This window comes from Dermacentor andersoni, chromosome 1 (assembly GCF_023375885.2).
Source record: "Dermacentor andersoni chromosome 1, qqDerAnde1_hic_scaffold, whole genome shotgun sequence".
NCBI lineage: Eukaryota > Metazoa > Arthropoda > Arachnida > Ixodida > Ixodidae > Dermacentor > Dermacentor andersoni.
This window is the reverse complement of record NC_092814.1, coordinates 77,468,954-77,496,837: the sequence shown is the minus strand read 5'-3', so window position 1 is coordinate 77,496,837 and position 27,884 is coordinate 77,468,954. Positions and strand designations below refer to the sequence as shown.

At 46.3% G+C, this 27,884-nt stretch overlaps 1 protein-coding gene across 1 annotated transcript; it reads left to right on the top strand.

Moving 5' to 3' along the window:
* Window positions 1–2,723: 2,723 nt before the first annotated feature.
* LOC140217109 (uncharacterized) lies at window positions 2,724–3,944 on the top strand. Its single transcript, XM_072287524.1, has 2 exons — window positions 2,724–3,278; window positions 3,542–3,944. The coding sequence occupies exons 1-2, from the start codon at window positions 2,983–2,985 to the stop codon at window positions 3,942–3,944; spliced, it is 699 nt and encodes a 232-aa protein (XP_072143625.1). The 5' UTR covers window positions 2,724–2,982.
* Window positions 3,945–27,884: the final 23,940 nt, after the last annotated feature.

The window sequence follows — 27,884 nt, the reverse complement described above, 5'->3', positions numbered from 1 at the left end:
TTAAATTCTAGTAGTCGACAAGTGTCGCAAGTGTCATAGCACCGCGATAAATGGCTCACCGTTTCTTTTTTTTTTTTTTTTCGCTCCTCATGCTCACCATCGTTGCTCGCAGATATCCCCATGTGCGCAAATTTCGCTTGTGCCGGCTTTCTGTACTATCTGATACAGCTTTCCCAGTTTCTATTTTTCTGGCGTATTCTTGTGCTTGATACTACTGTCAAGAAACGTTGCTCGTTCTACTGAAGAACATGGTACTGCCGACCCCAATAACAAATCTATAGTAAACGCAAGCAATACGGACGGCTGACTGGACGAGGATTCTTCTTATCAGTTATATTGTCATGAACGCCAATCACTGCCAAAAGCACCGCATTTTCGTGAAAAGGCCGGCTAGTTGTGTTGCGTATTGTGCACAAATTGTTTCACTAGCAAACGGAGCTCGAGTTTATTTCGGTTTCCGTCCGAGAAGCGCTATCCGGCGAGGAAAGCAGCATGGATAAGCGACGGCCGGAGATGCCATCACAGCACAAAACTTGCTCGCTCCTTGCAGAGCCGGTTCTCATCGCGATACTTGCGGCTACTGAATTGTCATATGACAGCGCCGCGAGGTTATTTCGGCCTGCAAACTTCGAGACGCCCTTAAAGGCAGCTGCATTTTGCCGGAATGTGGAAATTTAGCTCAAGATGGACGAGCACGGACAGCTCTTGCGAAAGCGCAGTGGTGTCACTCAGTTGTCGCTGACACGTAATTATAATAAATATTATAAAGTGATGTCGAAAGCGTTCGATAAGATAGCTCGCCAGCTTAGGCAGCGTCAGCAGTTACAGCGCCGCTGTCGCGCTAGCGATGCGGTCTATAAAAGCCGCCGCTTCCTGATAATAAACGTTCTTTGGTTGTTGCTTGTTGAAGGTGAAGGACGCACACTTCTTCGCGTCTGGTCGCGACGCAAACGTGGTGTCGGAAGTGGCGCCCGCCGATCTGAGGCACCACGGCTCTCGGACGTCAGACAAGCCCCGAAACGAGGACGCCGCGGCCCCACTAAACAGTGCCAGACGCCGGGCAAGCCAACAGGTACCTTACAAGGAAAGACCAAGTAAGATGGCTTTGTTTCAAATTGCTTTGCAACACGCAACGACTGGCCCCCCCTAGAAACAGTGATTTCTTCGCTTCCGAACTGCGTCTGGACGAGACGGGAAGCCAGAAAAGAGTCAAGTAGATGCATTGGTGTATCTAATGGGACCTCAAGCCGAGGATATCTTCAAAACGTTCAAACTTGAGCCTGGCGATGAGAAGCTCGAGGTCGTACTGCAGGAGTACGAGGCCTACTTTGTTCCTCGACAGAACATCATTTATGAAAGGGTGAAGTTTAACACCCGAACGCAACAAGACTGCGAATCCGTCGAGGATTTTGTTACTGCACTGCACACGCTTGCTTCCACGTGCGACTACGGGGAGCTGCGAGAAGGTTTAATTCGAGATCGTCTCGTGGTGAGTCTCCAAGGCCGTAAGATCTCGAGAGCTCTGCAACTCGATCCGGACCTAAACCTACAGAAAGCATTGTTGGTGGCACGACAGCACGAGACCGTCAACCAACAGCAGGCAGAGCTTCACCGCGTGCCAGAACAAGTCCACCAAATACAGTCCCAGAGGAGTACGCGACAAGTGGGGAAGAACGTGCCTCCGCCTGAAAGTGGAAGCAACGTTCCCAAACCATGCGGCTGGTGCGGAAGAAACAGGCACAGTCGAGCGTCCTGTCCAGCGAAAGATGCAGTCTGCAGAAAGTGCGACAAAAGAGGACACTTCGAGGCGGTTTGCCCATCAACCAGAGCTGTCAGGAACCTCGAAAACCGGACCGAGGAACCAGGCCTTCCTTGGAGTCGCATCCCATTCATCCGCTTACAGGTGGGAAGTCCCCGTTCTTGTTGAATCCTCGAATGTGGTACTTAAAATAGACACTGGCGTGGACGAAACGGTCATTCAGGCGAAGCTCTTCACTTGCATCTTTCCCGCGACGAAACTTCAACCAGCAAGGCGCCGGCTTCAGGGACCTGATGGTAAATCCCTTGCCATATCTGGTATGGCTGCCATGAATATGACGTTTGCGGGAACGAGCAGCCGCGAGGACGTGTATGTACTTCAAGGCCTCCGAACACCTCTTCTTGGGAAACCAGCGATAGAAAAGCTCTACGTACTACCACAAATCAACGTAGTGAAGAAACTGGACCCCTAATCTGATTTTCCGCAAGTGTTCCAGGTACTGGGGACTTTCAAAGAAGAGTATGACCTCAAGTTGAATCCGGAAGCAAACCCTTTCGCACTGTCGTCCTCACGTAGAGTTCCCCTGCCTTTGTTCAAAAAAACAAGACAGGAGCTCGAGCGGATGCAAGCACTAGGCGTCATTTCTCCTGTCACCGAGCTTACTACATGGTGCGCACCTATGGTTGTCGTTCTTAAACCCTCGGGTGCTGTTCGAATCTGTGTTGACTTTACGTAACTCAACAGATTCTCGTTCAAGGAGAATGGCATCCCATCCCGGCCGTCGAGTACACCATCGGAATGCTACGGGGAGCCAGCACGTTTTCGAAACTTGATGCGAACTCGGGGTTTCTGGCAGATACCGTTGAGTGAAGGGAGCAAAGAATACACAACTTTTATCACGCCGTCCGGACGATTCTATTTCAACCGATCGACTTCCGTTCGGAATTTCGTCAGCCCCCGAACATTTTCAAAGACGAATGGGACAGGTTCTTTCAGGACAGGAAGGAGTCGTCTGCCACATGGACGATGTGCTTATTTGGGGTGCCCCGCGGGCGCAGCATGACGAGTGGCTTCGGGCAGTGATGGACCGCCTCCGCACAGCGGGCATTACTTTGAACAGAGATAAGTGCGAGTTCAGTGTCACCCAGATTTCATTTTTGGGACATACAATCGGGAACAACGCAGTGCGTCCCGATAAGTAAAAGCTCGACGCGGTGACGGAAATGCCACATCTGACGTCCAAGACAGAGTTACGGCGCGTGATGGGCATGGCAAATTATCTGGCTCGCTTTGTGCCCCGCATGGCGGAAGTCCTTCAGCCGCTTTCTTCCATGATGAGCTCAAGACAAGATTTTGTGTGGGGTCCCGCGCAGGAAGCCACCTTCAAGAAGTGGAAAACTCTTCTTTCATCGGACCCTGTTCTGGTAATCTACGATTCAAACATGGAAACAGTGGTCACAGCAGACGCCTCATCATACGGTCTTGGAGCTGTCCTGCGCCAAAGGCAAAAAGTCGGTCAGTTCTAAGTGATTGATTATGCTTCCAAAACTCTTACAACCAACGAGCGGTGATACGCCCAAATTGAAAAAGAAGGACTTGGCCTCGTGTGGGCTAGTGAAAAGTTCCGAGATTATTTCTTAGGAAAGCGCGTTAGCCTTGAGACAGATCACAAACCACTCGTATCTTTGTTTGGGTCAAAATGAATTGACGAACTAACACCGAGGCTACAAAGAATGCGCATGCGTCTGATGCGCTACACGTATGACATTGTGTATGTTCCAGGCCGGGACTTACGGTGACGGACGCGCTTTCTCGGTCACCTCTTCCACAAACGGAATCCCTGGAACTGGAGGACGGGATCCAGGGCTATCTGCGATCGGTGGCTTCGTCAGTCCCGGTAACAGCGCCGAGTTTACAGCTTATCGCCCAGGAGCAAGAGCAGGACCCGGTATGTCAAGCTCTTATCAACCTGTGCACAAAAGGCTGGCCAAGCCGTCGAGACGTTGGGTTTGGCTTGAAGCCTTACTGGAATGAGAGGCAAAGCATTGCCCTTGTTGAAAACCTGCTCATGTGCGGCTCTCAGATAGTGATCCCATGGACACTACGGCAGCCCGTCCTTAAAATAATTCACGAAGGGCACTTCGGAATCGAGAAGTGCCGGGCACGTTCCGAGAGCTCAGTCTAGTGGCCAAGTATCGACGCGGACATTGAACGACTTGTTAAGAACTGCCACAGCTGCCTCAAGCACAGCACCAACCGAAAGATGCCTCTGCAACAGACCAAGTTTGCAGATAGGCCATGGCAGCGCATTGCGATGGATTTATTCTTTCTTGAGGGAAAATATACAATCATATCTCAATCAGCGCCAAGCAATGCGCCACTGAAATGATCGAAACACCATCCGAGGGCAGTTGGTGTCGCCGATGGGCAGCGCGGAGCGATCACCGTGGAACGGAGTTCGCCTGGTTTGCTCTTTTCTGCCGACGGTGTACAGATAACCAAATGTATTTTTCATATAGCCTCTTAATATTCATGCATGCGTTAGAGTTCGCAAAAACCTATGCGTTCAATTGCTAGCAGAAGCTTTTTCGTAACCGGCGACACCCGTTGGAGACTTTCCCGTATTTACCGTACGCGAAAAAGGACCGTTGTAATAAAACAAACAGCTCCGTCAAACTTTGCTTTGTTGCAGATGGGCCATATTAGTACGGTAAACTCTTCTATGCGGAGCATCAAGCTCGGCGCGCTGACTTAGTCGGCAACTGCCGATCGCTCTAACTGGTACGCCTAGCTCTCAGTTGTTGAAGCAGCAGTTGACGGCGCTTGCAATGAAAACGCCGCGACTCATAAAGCGTTTATTTTCGTAAGCATTTTAGCGTCTGGACAATTATATTGCGCTTTAATGAACACACAGTTGGTTCTCTCTATACTCAAGCAAAGCGCAAAGAAGGCTGGCCGCCTTGCGCGGCGGTCGCTGCGTGCGGCCAGCCTGCGAAACCAAGCGTGGACACTCGGCGACACATCGGCAGCGTGTTTCGACGACGTGCACTCCGTTCTTTCTTGAAGGAGTGTATGTCGCTCGCATCACTCCCGTGCTGGCATCAGCAGCCTCCGAATATACGATATTTTTAACGTAATCTTCTTCCTTCAGTACCGAGCCTCGATGAGACTGGCGAATAGTGGCAGTTAAAATATAGAAAGCAGTTACTGCCACACGCGATAAATTTGAATGGTATGCTTCGAGAAGTCGGAGGTCCATGTCATGCATGAAAACTGGAACGGTGTGACGATGCCTTCAATTATTTTTGCCGCAGAGTACATATGCGATAGCCGCGACAGAGGCCAGGCAGAAGCCGGGAAACGAAACTCGCTTTCTAACCACATACTCTCGCATGCAGAGCACTGCAGCTTTGCCTTTTGTGCGCAGTTGGCGCTCACTATATTGCAAACCGAAGGCAATAGATATATGGAAACACAGGAAAAAACAATAACAGTAAAGGGGAAAGAGAAATGCAGCCAAAATGAAACACAGAGCGCTATGGAGATACAATACTAATAATATACAGGACTTACTTTTGAAAATGCGGTTGTTTACTTGAAATCAGGGGTACAATCAAGACTCGACGGCACCCGAAGGTCAGTCGAACGTCTCTCATTGGGCGCTCACGGGAAGACAACATATGAAGCTGTCGAGGGTAATATGGGCTGGACAAGTTTTGAAGTGAAGGAAGCTCACAGAAAATTGATTATGAAGAACGACTGAGGAATATGGAAGAAAATAAATGGGATGGGAGGGTGTTGAGGTATTTGTACAGGATAAACATTGATTAGCAGTGGAGGAAAAGGACTATAGGACGCTTACCAGCAAGTATGCGGCCTGTAGGGTGGGCAACACAGCAACAAAGAAAAAGCGGAAAGTCAGAGAGGCTGAAATAATCTCATGGGTGGCGACAATGCAAAAGAAACTTGCTAGAAGTACTTAAAAGGAAAAATCGAAATCGGGAAAGAAACAGCTTATGATAACTCAAAGGGAAGCTCATTACTTTTCGAAGCGAAATCAGGATGCCTTAGAACACGCACCTATAAAGCGAGATATAATAAGGAAGAAAAATCATGTGCTTTCTGCGGTAAAGCTAGGGAAACGATGGAGCATGTTTTGTAGAATGTGAAGACGTTAGCCCAGCGGTCGATTTAGGTACCAGTGGCTTCCTTGAAGCCCTTGGGTTCAACGAGAGCAGGGGGAAAGTAAACATATCCGCAATAGAGCTTAGTAAAAGGCGATTGGAAGATTGGTGGAAGTAAAGTAGGGAAACGACAAAAAACGGGGAAGTACAAAAACAAAGTTCACAATAGGGGGTAAGGAAATGGTTGTGGGAATTCATCGTGGGTCCTTTTTTTTTTCTTTTTTAACCTGGGGAGGACATTAGGCAGTATAATAGGAAGAGCTTGGTGGCGCAATCCACCGCCCCGTTCCAAAGGGAACGCTCATAACATACATACATACATGCATACATACATGCATACATGCATACATGCATACATGCATACATGCATACATGCATACATACATACATGCATACATACATTGGTAGTGCCACACATGCGTGTTGCCGAGTTTGTGGATTCGGCTAGCTCCCACCGGTGGGTGGCAAGTTATCTATTCGTCCACTTTCGTTTTCCCCGTTTCCCCTATTATTTTTCCAGTTCAATTTCAAGCACAGCTAATTACCCTTATGCTTTCCTTGACTTCATTGCCTGTGGGCAACGAATAACTTGTGCGAGCGCCTTTGACTTCGTATAGTGCTGTCCACGCACGTGCACACATTTACTGCATTCCTCTGTCTCGTTCCCTTCATTATATTTCCCTTTTCCCTTCCCCCAGTGTAGGGTAACCAACCAAACACTTTTCTCCTTAACGTCCCTGCCCTCTCTCTTTCTTCTCTCTCTCTCTCTTCCCTGTCTGTTGGCTTTACACGCTCATGATTTGAAGAGTTTATTTCATTGGGAACAGGTCGGGCCTATCACTTCTAAGTTAAATTGTTAACAGTCTAATATTCCTGATCTATTTAAGGCGGGTATACTTCTTAAATTCGCTCAACGCGTAACTTATGAAGAACTCGGGAAATTGTCAGTTACAACCTAACTGTCTTTGTGTTAATAGGCCCTCTGTCTTGATATCAGAGAAAAAAATTCAAGCAGAGTAGATACGGCTATTATAAATTTATGTATGCCATTTTCTGTAGTTAAGTATCGCTCTTTTTGCTACAGTAATTTTTTTTTATTGTGGAGACATTATCAGGTGTGTCTTTTAAATCACACTGACCTCTAACTTCTTCAATATGCTCAATAATTACTGAGGAACTTGATCGTGAATTAATTTCCACTCGAAGATATGGTGGCGTTTTCCTTGCGGTACATATAAGAACGTTTATATATGAGATTGTTCCAGCACGAAAAAAAAAGAATACATCTTAGAAGAACACAGAAGATGAAACAGGATAGGATGAACGCTGTGTTTCTGCATTAAGTATGCATTATACATTGCTTTTCTTGCAAATGTTGCTTTTATGTCGCCGATACTCAACGAAAACTTGGGGCAGATTAAATTCAAATTCGGCGTGTTAGTTAAAGCAGTGATAACAATGGCGGCCGATTTGTAATGAAGATGGAACTGCATGCACGCTATTCGTTTTTGTGGCGGGAATTCGGTGCCCATGTAAAGAACGTGACGTCGCGTGGCGAATGTCTCGTGCGTTCTTTTTCGTCGTCTTCCCGCGCTCCTTTTTGTTAGGCGTTTGCAGACACTCCGGTATAATGCAAAATGAGAAATTACCGTGACAGGTGTCCTGCTAACCTTGAGGCGCCATACAGTTCTTGCCAGATCACCGAACGGGCGTTGATAGTGCATGAGAGAACAAAGTAAAGCGTGTCATGAATAGCAACAACGGAATGGCACTGACTCCTGAAGTGGCCGTGCGGAGACTACCACAACTCCGTAAAAGTGGAATATTTTATAATTCTTATAAAATACTAAAGCTAGTATAGCGCTGTTTCCGATAACTGATCCGGTTTTCGTTCAAGTTCGTACAATGTTCCAGAGGTGCAGCGAACCTAAACAAAAGAGATTGGTGGGCTAGTTGGCGTAGCACGTAAAGTATTTTTCGCGTAAAGAAACGCAGGACACGAGAGAAGGCACGCAGGACACAGCGCTGTGTCCTGTGTGCCTTCTCTCGTGTCCTGCGTTTCTTAACGTGCAGCGAATGTTCAGCAGAAGTGCTTGACGGCTTCGTTCAGTGCAGAGCGAGAGAAGCTAGTTTCTGGTAAACAGAGACACACCCTTTGAAACCGCCACCGGAGAGACAAAGCAGGGAACGTTAGAAACGGGCACGCACGTTGAGTACATAGCCGGCGCGCTTCTTTTTTCACCTTCGCTATTGAAGCGGTGAGAGCGGCATAATCTTACAGGTAAACTGCAGCCGAGGAGGCGAGCTGCTCGCGCGCGCGCACAAGGTCAGCTACCGATCTCAGCCACTGCAGCGGCTGCAAGAAAGCCACGCAGGCCGTGAGCTTTTCTTACTTTTTTTCCCCCGCCTTTTGTCGGCGAACAGGCTGTTTTACGGCCGCCTTTGCCCTTCCTCGGCACCGTTTTTGTTAGTCAAAGGAAGCGGCGATCATAATTTTGGCGCGGGGTAGCGATCGCCGCTTAGTCGTGGCGTTTATAGCGGCCGCTGCCGCGAGCTCCAATTTTGTGAGTGAGACATCAAAAGTCAATGCGCTCGACTTGCGAGTATTTCTTCTTTTCTTGAGGCCCAGATACTTTCGTCCGCACATCGTTCTTTTTATTCGGGATCTTTCTTTTTTTTTTCTTACAGTGCTTTGTCGAGAGGCTACTAAGCTGCAGACTTTCGCAGCGAACGTGAAGTCTAAGGAGTGGCCGTATAAAATTTGCACCCCAGGCAAGCGAAGCGGGAAATATATGGGTGAATATATTGATTGTGCCGAAACGTCGCAGTGTGTCGAATCTTCGCACCCTGAGAAAAATAAAGAACGGCAAAAAAAAAAGTCCATTGGACGACGCGAAGGTAATAAGGAGTGGGATGGGGAACCATCGCACAACGCCCGACTGCAAGAACGATGATGTTTGAAGAATATCGATGGCACATCTGCTCTGTGTGCTTAGCCGAGTGGTGCAGCAGCGCCACGATGGTGAGTTCAGTTAGGAGGACATTGTCCCGTGACCGCTTTTCGCTTGCAACTTCTCGCCATGTTTATATATATATATATATATATATACACCTACGCGACCCGGGCATATATGCTAGGTCACGTAGACGAAAAATGTTGAAGCGTGCGTATGAGAATAATGGTATGCCCGTACCCGTATAAAGAAAGATATTGTTACGTAGTAGTGATGGTGAATAATACAGCTGTAAAACTGTGAATGACAAAGCTGACTTTTTATTGGACGAACTTGCCCGCAAAAGCAAGTTACACTCAAAGTGCAGCAATAGCGGCGAGCACGGTCGGCGATCGTCGAAAATCTGATCGGCCGGTCAAGCGCGTCGGCTTTTATACACGAGCCATCGAACGTTCCAGAGCAATCGCTGGTGCCCGCGCGTCTTCCGGAAAGTTCTAAACCATTCGCGTCGCGAATACATGCAATCAGATTACACAAGGTTCGGTGACAACAGGCAGCGGATAGAACTATCGATAACATCCCAGAAACTTCCGATAAATGCAGGCGCGTCCGGCGCTGAGTGATAACATTTGTTAGACGGTGAAAAGCTCTCACCCGAAGATAACCAATGTCCACGTGTCAATATGCTTCCTTTATTTTTGTACGCCTCCACGATCTCTGTGACCATGAGCCAGTGTTTTGAAACATGTTTATTCATTTCAAATCTTTTACACCTACTGACATATTTGCGACATAACTCGGTGGTACTTATTCTTTAGTTTTGGGCGTTCGGTCGCAGTGTAGCCACTAACTCTCTTAGATACCTGCAATCATTCTAAATAGTTAAAACTGATTAGTGGTATTTGGTGCATCGTACACCAGAGACGTCACAAGGAGACAGCAATACGGCTTCGCTGTTGCAGTACATCGGTGCTTACTCACTTGTGCACAATTCTTGTCGAGTAAGAATACCCCTAATTATGTTAATGATTTAAAATATCAAATTAGGGGTATTCAGTTCTTTCACATACGCGAATGTCTATCATATGACGATGTACTGTCCGCATTAATTCAAACGCGAACAAGCCACAAACATCTCGAGTGAGCTGTTGCGTTTCCAAATTCACCGTGCATATTTGTGTAACAGTGCCTTAATTCCGACTCCAAAAACGTGCATTTAGGAATACTCCATGCTTTGAAACCGGCTACAGAACGATCGCACACGTTACTCTTCCTTGCAATTGCATGGTACAGGCATTCAGATGTGTCATTAGTACGATTAGCATGCTTTGCATACATAGTAACTTTGAATCTGCCCGTATTGGTACTATTCCAACGCGCGCCCTTTTTGAATAAAAAGTGCGTTCAAATCTGTATGCGTGTTCCAATCGTAACAAATGCTACTCAGCATAAAAACCGAAACCAATTCTTAGTTAAAAAAAATAAAGTTCAATGCAAGGTAGCTAGCCACCTTGCCATCGAACGGACGTTGTCTTTATATGCTTTTTTTTTTTTTTTTGCGGTCGCCCTTTTCCAATTTGCTGTACGTGGACGGGTGCGTGGAATGCCCTCCCGCAGACGATGGTTGTGCGAGCCTTCAAGAAGTGTAGCTTGTCTAATGCATTAGATGGAACTGAAGATGACTTTGTGGTCGACAGACAGCGAAAACGAGGTGTCGTCGCACTCTGGCAGCGACTAGGCGCTGAGGTTCAGCTGTGTGCGTGTCTGTGTGTCTTTCGTTTCCACACAGTACGCGTCGACTCAGGGGCGCTATAACGTAAGGCTATTCCAAACTTTTCTATTCCAATTCTGCAATCAGCCCTCCAAGATTGGTCAAAAAGTTTTTTGGACCACCCCCACTTCACCTGTCTGCCATGCGACGTCACGAAAACCACGATAGCTACCAATCTGACATGACGTGTACGCATTGATTATGCATGATTTTACCGAACAAAAGAAAATAATCGTTTCTGATTCGACGCCTTTTTGCCATTAACCCTTTGCCATTGGTCAAAAGGTATCAGGCTGCACCCACTTCACCTGTCTATCACTCGACGTCACAAAACCACGAAAACTCATTGCGTCAAAGTGACGTGTACGCGTTAACGACGTATTAATATGCCGAACAAAACTGGCTTTTTTTTCATGAACAACCGAAGAATGCCCCGTTCCGAAAGGAATAGAAGATGGCTGCCGCCGATCGCTCAGGCACTGGCTACTCGCACCTGCAGGAGAGTATGGGCTTATTTGCTTATAACAAAACGTTTTGCGTGGCCATATAACGTTATCGAGCCTTTTCGGCACGTATACGCCATCGCACTGCCAACTCTTCTTTGCTGACGATCAGTTTTAGCGGCCTTTTTAGCTGTCCGTTGCACGCCGCCGCGATTTTAGACAAGCCATCGTAGCTACCTAAGGGAAAGCGGACCAATCGCAGATACCGGCACCCCCTCTTCATCAGGTTATCTATATTCAATGCGCTCGCTCGGCCCCATCGAAATTCTCTCCCCTTGAGCGTGCTACTCGCCTCTTGTCAGCCAATTAGATAAGAAAAGCCACTCAATGTAAGCAATGATATTCGTTTTCAAAGCAAACAAAAGTGACGTCCTTTAAACGAGGAGAGCGTTTGATTGGGCTGTCCGGGCAGCGCTGCGGATCATCGCCCGATGCTTGCGTCGGCGGTTACGTAAATTTAATGTCAGAAGATTGTAATAAAACTGACTGGAATAGTTTTACGTTATAGGGCCCAGGTTTCGCTACTTGATTTGCGTGATAGAATCGGCAACAAGCTAATTTTTGGGGGGATATTTGGGCGTAATGTAACTGCGCGTTACAATCGTGGACGTCGTAGAATCGTGCTAATACTATCTATCTATCTATCTATCTATCTATCTATCTATCTATCTATCTATCTATCTATCTATCTATCTATCTATCTATCTATCTATCTATCTATCTATCTATCTATCTATCTATCTATCTATCTATCTATCTATCTATCTATCTATCTATCTATCTATCTATCTATCTATCTATCTATCTATCTATCTATCTATCTATCTATCTATCTATCTATCTATCTATCTATCTATCTATCTATCTATCTATCTATCTATCTATCTATCTATCTATCTATCTATCTATCTATCTATCTATCTATCTATCTATCTATCTATCTATCTATCTATCTATCTATCTATCTATCTATCTATCTATCTATCTATCTATCTATCTATCTATCTATCTATCTATCTATCTATCTATCTATCTATCTATCTATCTATCTATCTATCTATCTATCTATCTATCTATCTATCTATCTATCTATCTATCTATCTATCTATCTATCTATCTATCTATCTATCTATCTATCTATCTATCTATCTATCTATCTATCTATCTATCTATCTATCTATCTATCTATCTATCTATCTATCTATCTATCTATCTATCTATCTATCTATCTATCTATCTATCTATCTATCTATCTATCTATCTATCTATCTATCTATCTATCTATCTATCTATCTATCTATCTATCTATCTATCTATCTATCTATCTATCTATCTATCTATCTATCTATCTATCTATCTATCTATCTATCTATCTATCTATCTATCTATCTATCTATCTATCTATCTATCTATCTATCTATCTATCTATCTATCTATCTATCTATCTATCTATCTATCTATCTATCTATCTATCTATCTATCTATCTATCTATCTATCTATCTATCTATCTATCTATCTATCTATCTATCTATCTATCTATCTATCTATCTATCTATCTATCTATCTATCTATCTATCTATCTATCTATCTATCTATCTATCTATCTATCTATCTATCTATCTATCTATCCATCCATCCATCCATCCTTACGCCTGACCTATTGACCCAAGTCGTCTACTAGCTTGAGTCATCACGTCGTCACCACGCCGCCGTAATCGCTGTCATCATTCAGTCGGCATCATGCCACAAGTGTCGTCGTTGTGTCATTGTCATAGAGTCATCGTCAAGCATTTGCTGCCGTACTGTCGTCGTCATCCGTCTCCCGTCATGCCGTCGTCGTCAAGCCATCTTCTTCATTCCATTGTCGTCAGGCTGTCCTCGTACCATCTTCATCATTTCAGAAACGTCATCCCATTGTCATGATTGCATCGTCTTCATACTGCCTTCGCCTGTCCATCGACGTAATTACTTCTTCGTCATTCCATCACGATCATAATATCATTATTGAATCATGATCATGTCACTCAGAAGAATAAGAATGGGCTGGAGTGCGTTTGGCAGGCATTCTCAGATCATGAACAGCAGGTTGCCATTATCCCTCAAGAGAAAAGTTTATAACAGCTGTGTCTTACCAGTACTCACGTACGGGGCAGAAACCTGGAGGCTTACGAAAAGGGTTCTACTTAAATTGAGGACGACGCAACGAGCTATGGAAAGAAGAATGATTGGTATAACGTTAAGGGATAAGAAAAGAGCAGATTGGGTGAGGGAACAAACGCGAGTTAATGATATCTTAGTTGAAATCAAGAAAAAGAAATGGGCATGGGCAGGACACGTAATGAGGAGGGAAGATAACCGATGGTCATTAAGAGTTACGGAATGGATTCCAAGGGAAGGAAAGCGTAGCAGAGGGCGGCAGAAAGTTAGGTGGGCAGATGAGATTAAGAAGTTTGCAGGGACAACATGGCCACAATTAGTACATGACCGGGGTAGTTGGAGAAGTATGGGAGAGGCCTTTGCCCTGCAGTGGGCATAACCAGGCTGATGATGATGATGATCATGTCACCGTTGTCATGACATCGTCGTCATTGCATCATCATCATACAGTCGCCTTCATACATTCCTTGTCATATCGTCTGTCATGCTGTCTTCCTACAGTCACCGTCAGGCCATCGTCGTTAATTGTAGTCATGCCGTCAGCGTCACGCTGTAGTCGTCATACCCTCGTCATTGTTTCAGAATCATCATCTCATTGTCGTCATGCCATGATCGTCATACCGACGTCGTCTTTCCATCGGCGTCATTCCATCATAATCAAGCTGTCGACGTTCAATCGTGACTATGCCACCATTGTCATTGCATCGTCGTTATACAGTTGTCGTATAGTCCACTTGTCATACCGTCATCGTGGTGCCATCGTGGTCGTTCCATCGCCGTCATTCCAGCTTCGTCATCATCTTCTCGTCGTACAGTCATCGCCACGCCGTCGCCGCCATGCAATCGTCATCATACAGTCGTCGTCATCCGTCTGGCCTCATGTCGTCGTCCTTACATCATCGTCATCATTTTAGAACCGTCATCCCACTGCCATCCTATCGCCTTCGTCGTTAAATTGAATTCTTGTTCATCATTCCGTCATCGTCAGTGCGTCGTCGTCATGGTCAACCCTGGCGAGCGAGAGCCGATCCCGGAGACAGGGTACGTCGCATACCACCGAAGCAATAGAAATGTCAGAATTATCACTACAGATTGTAAATAAAGGCGCCTTCAGCAATACGGTGCTTGCTGCATTGCTTGATTGCTCATCGCATTAACATCGAAAGTTATCGCGAGATGGCTTCTGCGGGAATTTCAATGAGAAGTATTTGAGTGCAGGCACTTTTCGCGAGCGGGATGGGTATCTCGCCGTTTTCATGGGCCGACCCCGGTGATTGTGCAGTCTGAAATTATGTGTCACGGGCCACTTTGTATGTGCCTCTGGGTTTTAGTTTGCTTTCAATCTTATATCTAGCCATTAGAAACATTTTGTCTTACTTATAAATATAAACACTACAGCATATAATTTCTACATAACCGGTCTCTACAGAACATTCACTTTGTTAGGCAGCTTAAGAATAGCGTTTGCGCCTTCCATACGTTAAACGCAAGCACCTTTAATTGCGGGAGGTTACGATACGCGCCCCTTTAAGAACTTTAGTTTACCGTACGGGCACACGAAAGTAAGGAAGACGTTAGAAGGCAGGGCGCCGCCTGGTTCCTCGTGTCAAATATATCCAAGCCAAAACAATCTATTAGCAACCATCCTCTAATTTTATACCAACGCTCCAGTACACTATACGGACGCGTCTCGTTAGGCGTATACGGACGCCAAAATCGACTACGATCTCAGAAATTGGACGTGCTATATATGAGCTCATAACTAACATTTCAGGTGTTAGAGGATTCGATAGAAAGCTCAATTCAACATTTACTGGTGATAAACGATACCGAGAGCGTAGCATTTATGCAGAAGAGGGAGCCATGGGCGCCGCCATATTCGACAACGCTATTTCATGGCGTATGTAAAATGTAACGTACGTTAACATAACTAATGTAAAATCCAGAAACTCATTAATGTGTGAAGCCTACAAATGTGAGGACAATGCTATTCCTTGAACATAATGCGTTTACGTTTGGATGCAAACAGTATCTAAAACTATTCAAACAACCGCTTTCTACAAATTATGAATTCTTAGTATTACGTAGGCTTCAACTGCAGTTGAGCCAGCCAATTTTTTCTGTAAAAGCGAAGCTTTCTTTGCCTCTTTCCCCCTCCCCCATTTTTCGGGTGCTGGCATGCTGTCTTGCATGAATGCCGGTCTAGGGTATACAGAGCAAACCAGCACCGGATATCCAGTACCATCGTCGCCATGCAGCCATCTTCATGACTTCGTCATTATGCTGGCGGCGTCATTACGTCATTGTAGCGGTGTCATGTTCAGTTCATCGTTGACATGACGCTGTCGTCATCGTGCAGCCATCGTCATGCCTTCATCATTATGCCCTCGTCGTCATGCCTTCATCATTATGTCGGGGTTATAATTACGTCATTGTAGCGCTGTCGCGTTCATTTCATCGTCGTCATTACTTCGTTGCTATGTCATCGTCATTGTTCAGTCGTCGTTATTACGTCGTCGGCATGCAGTTACTTTCAATCTATCATCATCATTCCATCATCGCTATGCCTTCGTCATTGTGTCGGCGTCCTCATTTCTTCATTGCTATGCCGTCGTCACTCAGCATCGCCATTCCGTCGTCGTCATGCCTTCATTATTTAGTCGTCGCCACGCCGTATAGCTATCAGGCAAACGTCAATCACGGTGCCGTCATCATGCAGTCGACATCATTGTGTCGTGGCCATTGTGTCGTCGTCGTACAGTCGTCGTTGTGCCGTGATGGTCACGCCATTGTTGCTATGCCGTCGTGGTCTTTCCATCGTCGTTTTCCCAGTGTCTTCATCCCATTGTCGTCATGCCGTCGTCGTCATACCATGGTCATTCTTTCAGCGTCATTCCTCCACTATCATGCGTGGGATCCGCATGTCGGAGTATCACAAATTTATGTTGAGCGTTTCCCGGTGAAAATGTGTGCTTCGTGTGCTTTGTACTTGCAGGTGGTCGCTAAAGAAGAGCAGCGTTCTTCGCAAACACCAATAAAAGCTTCACCTAAACCGATTCCTACAGCGCATGGGACCCGCATATAATTTTATTTTGTGCGCGTTGCAATTTATGTTGATGGTACAGCACAGCAACCTATGTTTTAGAGCGCAGCTCTTAAGCATCCGTTCGTATACGTTGAACGACGGCATGCCTCGGCGTCGCAGCGTAACCGAGCTAACGAGCAGAGCGAATGATGAAAGAGCGAACGCGGAGCGCAGCGCGGGATGAAAAGTGAAGAGAGCGCGAGGAGGAAAGCGGAGGAGGAGACTACAGTGAAAACATTGGCGGAAAGTGGAGGAGGAGAGGATATGGCGAAAGCATGAGAAGAAAAGCCTAGTGCAGCTCTGCGGCGACGATTTCTACGAGATGGTGCCAGAGTAGCGCGCGCCGTCTGTTCACCGATGGCATGCGGCGAGCGCGTCCAACTATACTCTATATGAAAACAAAGCGCTGCACTAGCGGAATTCTGTTTGCGGCAGCTGCGCTGAATCGCGCCCACGCGTCTTTAACGCGCTGTTTCTCGCGACCTCCTTATTAGCGAGGCAGTCCCGCCACACTTCGCTCCGTTTGCAACGTATCGCACGAGACAGTTTGTCAACGCAGGCCAATATATCTCGAAATGAAAACACGTATAGAGTTGCGCTCAAATTTCGCATTAGGGAGTATCGTAATCGTCGGGGAATTTTTCTCTTACAGTGACTTCAAGAGAGCGTAGAGTGCGTAGAGTGCGTAGAGTATGTGTGTAGTGTAGAGAAAGAGAGTGTCAAGAGACTGTAGGACCAAGCCCGTCCGCACATGTGGCTCGAAATCGGTGGCAGCCTGCCGGCTAAGTGCATGATTTAGAGAAAAAAAGATTCTGGGAGCTCTACCCGACGCTTAGCTACCCTACACGGAAAAATGGGACAACGTATGCAAAAACAAATGCATCATGCACTATCCTACTTTCAACCTTTAGGAGAATTCGCTTTTAGAATTCGATTGTACTTCAGCCTCACCGCCAGAACCACGAGCGCTTGACGGAGCTACTACAGCGCCATCCATGCTTCTTTGGTAGTGTTTTTTCGTTATGCACCAAATTATTTATTATGAGCCTCTATAATTCCACTCTTTGACTGTAAGATTACGATTACAATGACAATGGTGCCATTCCTGCGAGCAGCACGTGAATTCGCATTTTTTCGCGAAAGTTTTTGTGAAAACGAAGCAGAAGGTATCACAGCTTGCAGTGACGGCACGATGACTAACCTTCTTGCGCATGTCATGATGTCGAGGTACGTTGAATTGAGCTAATAAGTGTCGATTCCTTTTCCTAAGAGAGCGCGGACAAATAACGACGTAGAGAAGAATAAAAAAAAATTCTGGGGTTTTGCAGTGTCTGAATCACGACCTGATTATGAGGCCCGACATAGTGGGGGACTATATGGATTAATTTTGAACAACTGGTGTTCTTCAACATGCACCTAAATCTAAGTGCCCCCATCGAAATGCACCCCCGTCGATATGCGGCCTCCGCGGCCGGGTTGGAACCTCCGACCTCGAGCTCAGCAGCGCAACGCCGTATAACCACCAAGCTACAGCGACAGGTGCTGTGTTAGGTAAACGAGTCGTGATTTCGTTTGACTGCTAGCGCTTACGCATGAACGCGTTAGATTAACAGAAACGAGCGCAGCAATCGAAGAGCTTTAATGACAGACAGTTATAGAAGGCCAGAAGTCGAGTTCCTGACTGGAATAGAAGTCAACGAAGCGTCAATCCGGCACTCATCGAGTTGTATTAAAAATGTCTGCACGGCAGGCGGCCTTTCTCCTCGTGGTGTAAAGCTCAAGCAGCGTGGCAGCGGCGGCGCAGTCATGGACCGGCTGGTGAGCTGCCGTCGCACCACATACCTGGTGCCACCGGTGTGAGGGGACCAGGTGCAGGCGGGCGTGCGTGGCCCGGACGCTGCTCATCGGCGAGCGCCTGATGAATGGCACGAGCGCTTCCGCGCGCTCTGGGCCCGCACCTTTTGTGTGCTCTTGGTCACCAATCGCCGGGCTATGAAATAATGCCGCGCCGCTGTTTGTCCACTAGCACCCCGTGTCGGCGAGGCGCGCGCCAGAACGCCCGCGCGGGGCTCGCACCACGGGGAAAGGGCCTGCTGGCCTGCGCGGGCGCGTGCTCAAGCCTGCGGGGCCCGCAGCGCGGCTGGAGTGTGCGATTCGCACCTGTCCCTTTTTTTTTTCTCTTCCCCTTTCCCTCCTGCTGTCTCGACCATTTGCTTTCTCCACTGAGCCGCGGTTCTTGTTCTCTTTGTGCTCTGGCCCTGGCGGCCGACATATCTGACGGGTCTCCTTTGTTCGGGGGCGAGTTCGTCAAGTAGCCGCTCGCGCAGATCGCAGATGTCTTCCTTTGTGCTCGCTCGCGTTGGTTGTTTTACTCGGCCAGAGGGGTGCATTTCACTCCCTTCGCCGACACCCGGCACTTGATAAAGGGAAAAAATCACCATTTAGGCGTGCTTTTTGGGGATCCACAGTTACACAAAGAAAGGGGGCGTCTAAAGGTGTTGCCTCCTGATAATAGTGGTTCCGGAACCGGTTAGGCATGTCAGGTTCTTTTATTCTTTTTGGCGCGGAAAACTAGAATGCTGCAAGTCCTTTTGGCTTTATTTCTATGCACCTGCCCCGACTTAGGTGCTTATGCCTTTATATTGATAGGTGTTTCTATTTCCTTTCTCGCTCCGTGGCTCCGTCTGTTCTTGTACTCTTGTACGAAACAATGGCGCAAGCTACGTATCGCAGCTTTATGAAATCATCCATTCAAAAAGATACACATTGAAAGCCAAATTACCTTAGGGCAAGGTCACAGAACTTCGAATCTAATCCCGCTCTTTCCCGACCCGCGCGCCGCGCTTCACGCACATTTCCTAGGCCGCGGAGCTTGGTCGAAAGACCCCGACGCGTTGCGGTGGGAAAGACGTGCGCCTGTCATGGTTGAGCCGAGGCGGGTGTAGTCGCGCGCAATACTGCGAGTATTCAATGTTGCTCCACTTTCTAGGAGTGCAATCTAGTGATGTGTCGGTACTACGGCACTCGGATTGGTGGGGCGGTGCAATGGACCGCAATGCACTCGTTGGCCTGCAGACTCTGGAAGAAGGCGGCGCACGAGCTGTCGCTTGCAAGCGGGGCGTCACTGCGCTTGGTCTTTAATGCCGCAGTATAGTAGCTTTTCCTGTTTTGATTAAGATGGTCGCTGTACGGCCCAAATAATTTATTTGATTCACGGATGAAACGAAAGAAAAAAAAAAGTTGGCACGCGCACTGAGGTCTGCTGGTCACCTTGTTATTCGGGCTTTCGGCGACCATGGTTCTGTTTTTCTTAGAGTAGGGCACCAAACCAGAAGCCTATTATGGTTCATGTTTGTTAATTTTCGTTCCTCTCGTCCCCGTGTCTTTTTCGTCTACGTCTCTAACCGTTAAATATTTATCAACTCGCTCAGCTATTTGGTTAGCCTCTATGTATTTGCTTTCTTATTTTACATTTTCCTTGACACGTGCGTGACATTCCTGTCCCACGGCACAGCAATGCCGATGACTTGGTTGAAAACTCTTGCAACCAGATCTTGCTATTTGCTGCAAGGTTCTTCACTGACGCACGTATATTGTTTGGCTACATTTGCAATCCGAACCGAATTATTCCTTAAAATGTAGCTCAATAAAACTTGTTCCTTGGGCTAGTTAGTTCATAGTGCTTAGGGAAAAGATATTGCGCAAAGCAGACAAGGACTAGAGGGTAGAGACATGCATTGGCGAAAACTTTAGCTTCAACAAATTTTATTTCAGCAAAAGTCGACAATATAAGCCCATTACCACCACACGTGTAGTGAGGCAACACGCATTTCCTATAAAAAAAATAATAAAACGGTGAAATATGCACGGAGTGATTACGTCACTGCGACATACCGCGCAAGAACCTTCCTACCAAACAAGAAAGTTGATACATCGCTCACGTATTCATTACCTTCAGAGGCGGCATAAAACGCGTCCGTCAACTCTCTGGCAGTGAAATCTTTGCTTCTGCCTAGACTCCTGATTTCCGAAGACTCGGAGCAAGTGCGAAATACTGTAGCTTTTTTTATTGAAATCTCGTGCTCCCTTGCACGATCATTAATGCAGCGTCCAGTTTGCCTGATATACGACTTCCTACAAGACAGCGGAATTTCATTTACAGCACCAATTGCCCCTTCCACAAACGCCCGAGCGTGCTTCTTGTAGCAACAACTACTCTTTCCCTCTCGGAGGCAATTCTGGTGCATACACGTGGTGTTTCTGCGAAGACTTTCAGTAATTTTTAAATATCATCTGTGGCAGATAGCGTAATTATATTCTTTGAGCTCGATTGCCCAAACACGCGGACATTATTTGGGTGAGAAATCGAGATGCATAACTGAATAATTACCAAAAATTTACTAATTATGTTTTAACTAATTCTTTTACAGCACATACTGCAATTTATAAATTGTGGCCTGGGAGTTCGCAAGGGAGATCTAATTGGAACGAATTCGCGGGATGGCACCAGTTTCGAGATATTAATTCCTGAACGTAGCGAAGAAATACATTGACGGTCCAATAACTTTTGTGCTTCAATGCATAAAACGGCGTTTTGAAAAAAAACAAATAGTGATGCGACAGTGCACTTTTAGAGCAGATTTGATTATGCATATCTCGAAAATGATGTCATCTACAGAATTATTTTCAAGTGTATATGCCTTGCAGACTCGCGAGCTAAAATTTGTAAATTGCAATATGCGACCAAGCAGACCTCGCTACAAGCGTCTCTGCATCACAGCGTAGGTTGTCCCATAACTTGTTATCAGCGCGACCCACTGGCGTTTAAGTACCTGATGGACCCCAAATGAGGTTCAATTATACATGATCAGTTTCCTCAGCTCTGTTACACATTATTATTTATTTTATTGCGACAACTTGCTCTGCGGCTATGAAACGGGATAGTGCCTCCGCCATGCAATAGCGCAATACCAAATCGCTCCACCCTCCCCCTCTTTTTCTCGATCCCGACCGTTAAAAGCTCTGGATACTCACTGGCAAAAGATGTGTATTAAATCAACACAGTAGACAGTATCCATGTTTAGCCGTGTATATTTTGTATTTGTACACTTACAAAAAAACTGAGAATGGTGCCCCAGATACTTCATCTGGCGCAGTTTCCGAAAAGCCATTTTTAGTATACCCTCAGCATTAGTAAAATTTCCCATCATTGCGCCGGTACGGCTGCATATACCAAAACAGGAGCCACATAGAGTGGACGTATGCTAGCCTGTGTGGAGCATATTGCTGTTCATTAAGTAAGGAGACCGTGCCAAAATTTACCAACGAAGGGCAGGCTATCCCAATGACCCAAAATAAACCCTGGCGGCAGTGAAATTTCAAGAAAAACAACAAAGGCAGAAAGGAAAAATATCAGAGGAATAAAACATCGCGTAAATGAAGCTCATCCTGTTACGCTAGTATACACATAGTCACGATATGACGGCAACTCTCGATCGTCCAATCACAGCGTTTTACCAAAACATTGGCGCAGGCACAATAGGAAAATATAATTAAAAAAAGAAAAAGAAATGAAAGAGAAAGCGGTCGAATCGATTCTCGGCCGGAATGCCACAGGCAAATAACAATACAGTTAAAAACACTAGTGACCACAGGCGTCCAGTAGCTTTTCGGCAAAATCGCCAAAGAACGAGCGGCGGCTGCCTGCTGCAAGTAGCAGGAAACACCGGCAGCACGTTCAGTCCTCACGCTCGTGTCGGAAAGACAAACTCGGCAAGAAGTGTGCTCTCGAGAGTGTCATTGTGTGGCCGGTATCCGCTCGCCGCAAAGTGGGACCTCTCCACTGGAAGTTCGCATGCCCGCGTATGCGGCGGGGAATGCCGCATAGATGCAGTCGGCTGATACGACAGCGGTCTTTTGAAACAGCGTGCTTGCAGAAAACGCAAGCCCCGCAGTCGCGCGGCTGCGCCTGAGGGAAGACAAGAGTGGGTGATCAAAGCACGCGCGTTATTCTGATACGCAACATTTTGCTCCACACGCCAGGCACATTGCGGCATGTATGTTTCCTTTATGGCCTTGTTTAGGGTTTGCTCAATATAAAAAAAAGACAAGAAAAAGCGGCAGAACTCATCTCACGACGACTGTCGACAGCGTATTTCCACCGTCGAAACGACGTATGTATGAGGCGTTTACCGTAGCGGGGCTCCTCTTTCGCGCTTCGATGATGATGATGATGATGATGATTTATATATCTTCTTTGAAACGGGGCCCTGACGAATTCACGCGAAGGTTCGCGCTAATGGCAAATATTTAGTAATTTTCATAAGCTGCGCTCTGGATATACAGTTTGGAGGAATTCTGGAATTTGGAGAATCGGACAAGTTTTTAATGGTATACACTTTTACTCCGTTTAATACATCAGCTGCAACGTTGTGGAGGCTAGAGATACTTTTTGCGGTGGCTGCGTTCGCACATCGAAAGAGTTTGGCATTTTCTGAGCGATTTTTGTGAAAATGGTCTTTATATAAGCCCAGTTCTGAATAATAATAAAAAAAACTTAGAAACAAACAAGCCATGTACTTATGCGACTATTAACGCATTTTCTTTCTTGCATGAATTTGCTTTCCCTTGTTTTTTATTCTAGCTTTTATTATTTGTGGCCCATCACGGCAGCCTCACGTGCATGCTCACGCGATTAAACGCCACTGGCGCTCATCTAAGCATAGAAGGTATGCGCGGAGTAATACATTTTGCAGACCGAACTTCTTGCGTATATAGCTTCCACAACGTTGCACCTGATGTATGAAATGGAGTACAAAGTTAAGAGTATCAGGATACCGTCTTCTGCGATACGTGCGTTTTATCTTTATTTTTTTCTACAATGTAAACGGAAATCACTCCCAGGTGGGAGTATATTGCTTGTCCTCTAGTGACCCCCCGCCCCGGTTGGGAGTTTATTATGCTCCGTATGATCGGAGTAGAATTCTTACTCCGTGCGAGGGGAATTTTTGCGTGGAACCATGGGAGTTGTTTTTGTGTCTGTTTTTATTTTTTTACTTTGCACTGGATGGAGCTCTTTCGAGGTGCAACGGGAGTATAAAATAAAGGTATCGTGTTAGTTTGCGTGAAGACTTTTATGTGCAGAGGCTATTGTTCAAAGTTCGAAATATGCACACAAGACCGCGTCAAATTCAATGAAACAAGTCAATGAAAGCGCATAAAAAATTACATAAATATTTGAGAACCGCCAATGCATAACTCTGAAAGACATCGAATACACACGCGACATAGAAGAAGCAACGCTGCCGGTATATATAGCCATGATACTGTGTGCCTGAAACCGCCTAGTGAGCAGCTGTGCTGTTTTCATTATTACGACTCACGTGCTCGGTCATACGAGATCTGCCTCTCTGAAATTAACAGACGACCTTAATCAACATAAATCTGTTAATTCAAGATAGTGAGAAAAATAGTTAATGGCGTAAATTTTCACAATTAGCATGCCATTCTGCGAGTGCTGGAGCGACTTCGCACACCACCGGCGTTCGCGACCAAAAAATAGTGCGCTAGTTACAGTAAGCATCAAAAATGTAAGTGTGTGTGCTTCATGGCCAAATTTACTTTGCGCAAAATAGTGGTAGCCTAGCAAGAATTTATTAAATGTGAGCAGGACCCGCAGCAGCCGAGGTAACACCGAATTAAAAGTGCGCAGTCATACATTTTCTTGACCGCACTACTTGCTCAGCGTCCAAGCAATTTCTCTCGGCTATGAAAAGGAGCTACATCGCTGATCTGTCGAGCGAATCCTCAAACGCGGAGCCAGCAGGCATGTTTCTAAATCAGTGTCTGGGATAGAGCATAATGTTAATGCAATATCGGAAGCAACGACGTGATCAAAACCGAAATGCGCGATAACAATTCGATCCACATCGCTCAGTAAGAAGCGTTATTTACAGTACGCATACTTATGTCCTACCGTTTTTCTTGGGCGAGGATATCCGTACACAGATAGATAAAAACAGTTGCTTGCAGTCCGGTCTTTCTCACTGGCCACAAAGCGCCGCAACGAACTTGGAGCATGCCATTCATGTGCGACTAGCACGGACGTCGTCGCTCGAACAGTCGCTGCTGTTGCCATTGCTACGCTGTCCTTTCGAACATTACACCGGCCGTTCTCAGCATGTATTCACAAAGACATAGAACTCGCATTTCACGTACTGAAGAACACAAGCCACGGTCACGCAGCACGAAAACACAGTCAGAACCTGACCCGACATCACGAGTCAGTGAGCAGCTTCGAGGTATGCCTAAGCTTTTTTCCGCACTTGAGAACGTTGCTCTTGCATTTATCGCTGTCAGCAAAGTGATCAGAGCTAACGCACTTGAAGCTGAGATACAGTGAGCTTCATGCACGCCTATAACACTTCCTGGAAGGAAATGCGGGAAACAAATTGACGAAAAGCTGTCACGGAACGACACTTCACAGATGTAAACAAACCGTCAGCCATGAGCACTGCCGACTCCGCCGAACGCGCCCGGTCGCTGGCGCGGCGCACAGCCTGATGGGAAGTGCCACGTGACCAACATGTTTCGGCGGAGGGGAGTTTTTTAAAACTCCCTGTCGGATTTTCACCTGCAGGAGAACAAGATTTTGGAGCGGAGTAAAATTGCACAAACAGGCCTGGAGTGCGGCCTGATCCCGGTGACCAGAACCGGTAACGCACTCTCTCACCAGAGCAGGATTGGCCACCCTGCTGCAGTACTTGGCCACAACCTCCTATATGAATACAACAATCGAACCCCGGCCCTCAGTCCCCAGCAGCCGCGAAGCAACTGACCACGGCGGCGGTCAGATCTGTGACGCTGCAGAGGGTGCTAAGAATACCTGGCTCCGGACAGGCCGCCATTGGAATCTGAACCTGGCAACGTTTAACGTTAGAACGCTATCTAGTGAGGCGAGTCTAGCAGTGTTATTGGAGGAATTAGAGGGTAGTAAATGGGATATAATAGGGCTCAGTGAGGTTAGGAGGACAAAAGAAGCATATACAGTGCTAAAAAGCGGGCATGTACTGTGTTACCGGGGCTTAGCGGAGAGACGAGAACTAGGAGTCGGATTCCTGATTAATAAGGAAATAGCTGGTAACATACAGGAATTCTATAGCATTAACGAGAGGGTGGCATGTCTTGTTGTGAAACTTAATAAGAGGTACAAAATGAAGGTTGTACAGGTCTACGCTCCTACATCTAGTCATGATGACCAGGAAGTCGAAAGCTTTTTGAAGACGTAGAATCGGCGATGAGTAAAGTCAAAACAAAATACACTATACTGATGGGCGACTTCAATGCCAGGGTAGGCAAGAAGCAGGCTGGAGACAAGTCAGTGGGGGAATATGGCATAGGCTCTAGGAATAGCAGAGGAGAATTATTAGTAGAGTTTGCAGAACAGAATAATATGCGGATAATGAATACCTTTTTCCGCAAGCGGGTTAGCCGAAAGTGGACGTGGAGGAGCCCGAATGGTGAGACTAGAAATGAAATCGACTTCATACTCTGTGCGAACCCTGGCATCATTCAAGATGTAGACGTGCTCGGCAAGGTACGCTGCAGTGACCACAGGATGGTAAGAACTCGAATTAGCCTAGACTTGAGGAGGGAACGAAAGAAACTGGTACACAAGAAGCCAATCAATGAGTTAGCGGTAAGAGGGAAACTAGAGGAATTCCGGATCAAACTACAGAACAGGTATTCGGCTTTAACTCAGGAAGAGGACCTTAGTGTTGAAGCAATGAACGACAACCTCATGGGCATCATTAAGGAGTGCGCAATAGAAGTCGGTGGTAACGCCGTTAGACAGGAAACCAGTAAGCTATCGCAGGAGACGAAAGATCTGATCAAGAAACGCCAATGTATGAAAGCCTCTAATCCTACAGCTAGAATAGAACTGGCAGAACTTTCTAAGTTAATCAACAAGCGTAAGACAGCGGACATCAGGAACTATAATATGGATAGAATTGAACAGGCTCTCAGGAACGGAGGAAGCCTAAAAACAGTGAAGAAGAAACTAGGAATAGGCAAGAACCAGATGTGTGCGTTAAGAGACAAAGCCGGCAATATCGTTACTAATATGGATGAGATAGTTCAAGTGGCTGAGGAGTTCTATAGAGATTTATACAGTACCAGTGGCACCCACGACGATAGTGGAAGAGAGAATAGCCTAGAGGAATTCGAAATCCCACAGGTAACGCCAGAAGAAGTAAAGAAAGCCTTAGGAGCTATGCAAAGGGGGAAGGCAGCTGGGGAGGATCAGGTACCAGCAGATTTGTTGAAGGATGGTGGTCAGATTGTTCTAGAGAAACTGGCCACCCTGTATACGCAATGCCTCATAACCTCGAGCGTACCGGAATCTTGGAAGAACGCTAACATAATCCTAATCCATAAGAAAGGGGACGCCAAAGACTTGAAAAATTATAGACCGATCAGCTTACTGTCCGTTGCCTACAAAGTATTTACTAAGGTAATCGCAAATAGAATCAGGAACACCTTAGACTTCTGTCAACCAAAGGACCAGGCAGGATTCCGTAAAGGCTACTCAACAATAGACCATATTCACACTATCAATCCGGTGATAGAGAAATGTGCGGAATATAACCAACCCTTATATATAGCTTTCATTTATTACGAGAAAGCGTTTGATTCAGTCGAAACTTCAGCAGTCATGGAGGCACTACGCAATCAGGGTGTAGATGAGCCATATGTAAAGATACTGGAAGCTATCTATAGCGGTTCCACAGCCACTGTAGTCCTCCATAAAGAAAGCAACAAAATCCCTATAAAGAAAGGCGTCAGGCAGGGAGATACGATCTCTCCAATGCTATTCACAGCATGTTTACAGGAGGTATTCAGAGACCTGGATTGGGAAGAATTGGGGATAAGAGTAAATGGAGAATACCTTAGTAACTTGCGCTTCGCTGATGATATTGCCTAACCAGAAGAATAAGAATGGGTTGGGGTGCGTTTGGCAGGCATTCTCAAATCATGAACAGCAGGTTGCCACTATCCCTCAAAAGGAAAGTGTACAACAGCTGTGTGTTACCAGTACTCGCATATGGGGCAGAAACCTGGAGGCTTACGAAAAGGGTTCTGCTGAAATTGAGGACGACGCAACGAGCTATGGAAAGAAGAATGATGGGTGTAACGCTAAGGGATAAGAAAAGAGCAGATTGGGTTAGGCAACAAACGCGGGTAAACGACATCTTAGTTGAAATCAAGAAAAAGAAATGGGCATGGGCCGGACATGTAATGAGGAGGGAAGATAACCGATGGTCACTAAGAGCTACGGACTGGATTCCAAGGGAAGGGAAGCGTAGCAGGGGGCGGCAGAAAGTTAGGTGGGCAGATGACATTAAGACGTTTGCAGGGACAACATGGCCACAATTAGTACATGACCGGGGTAGTTGGAGAAGTATGGGAG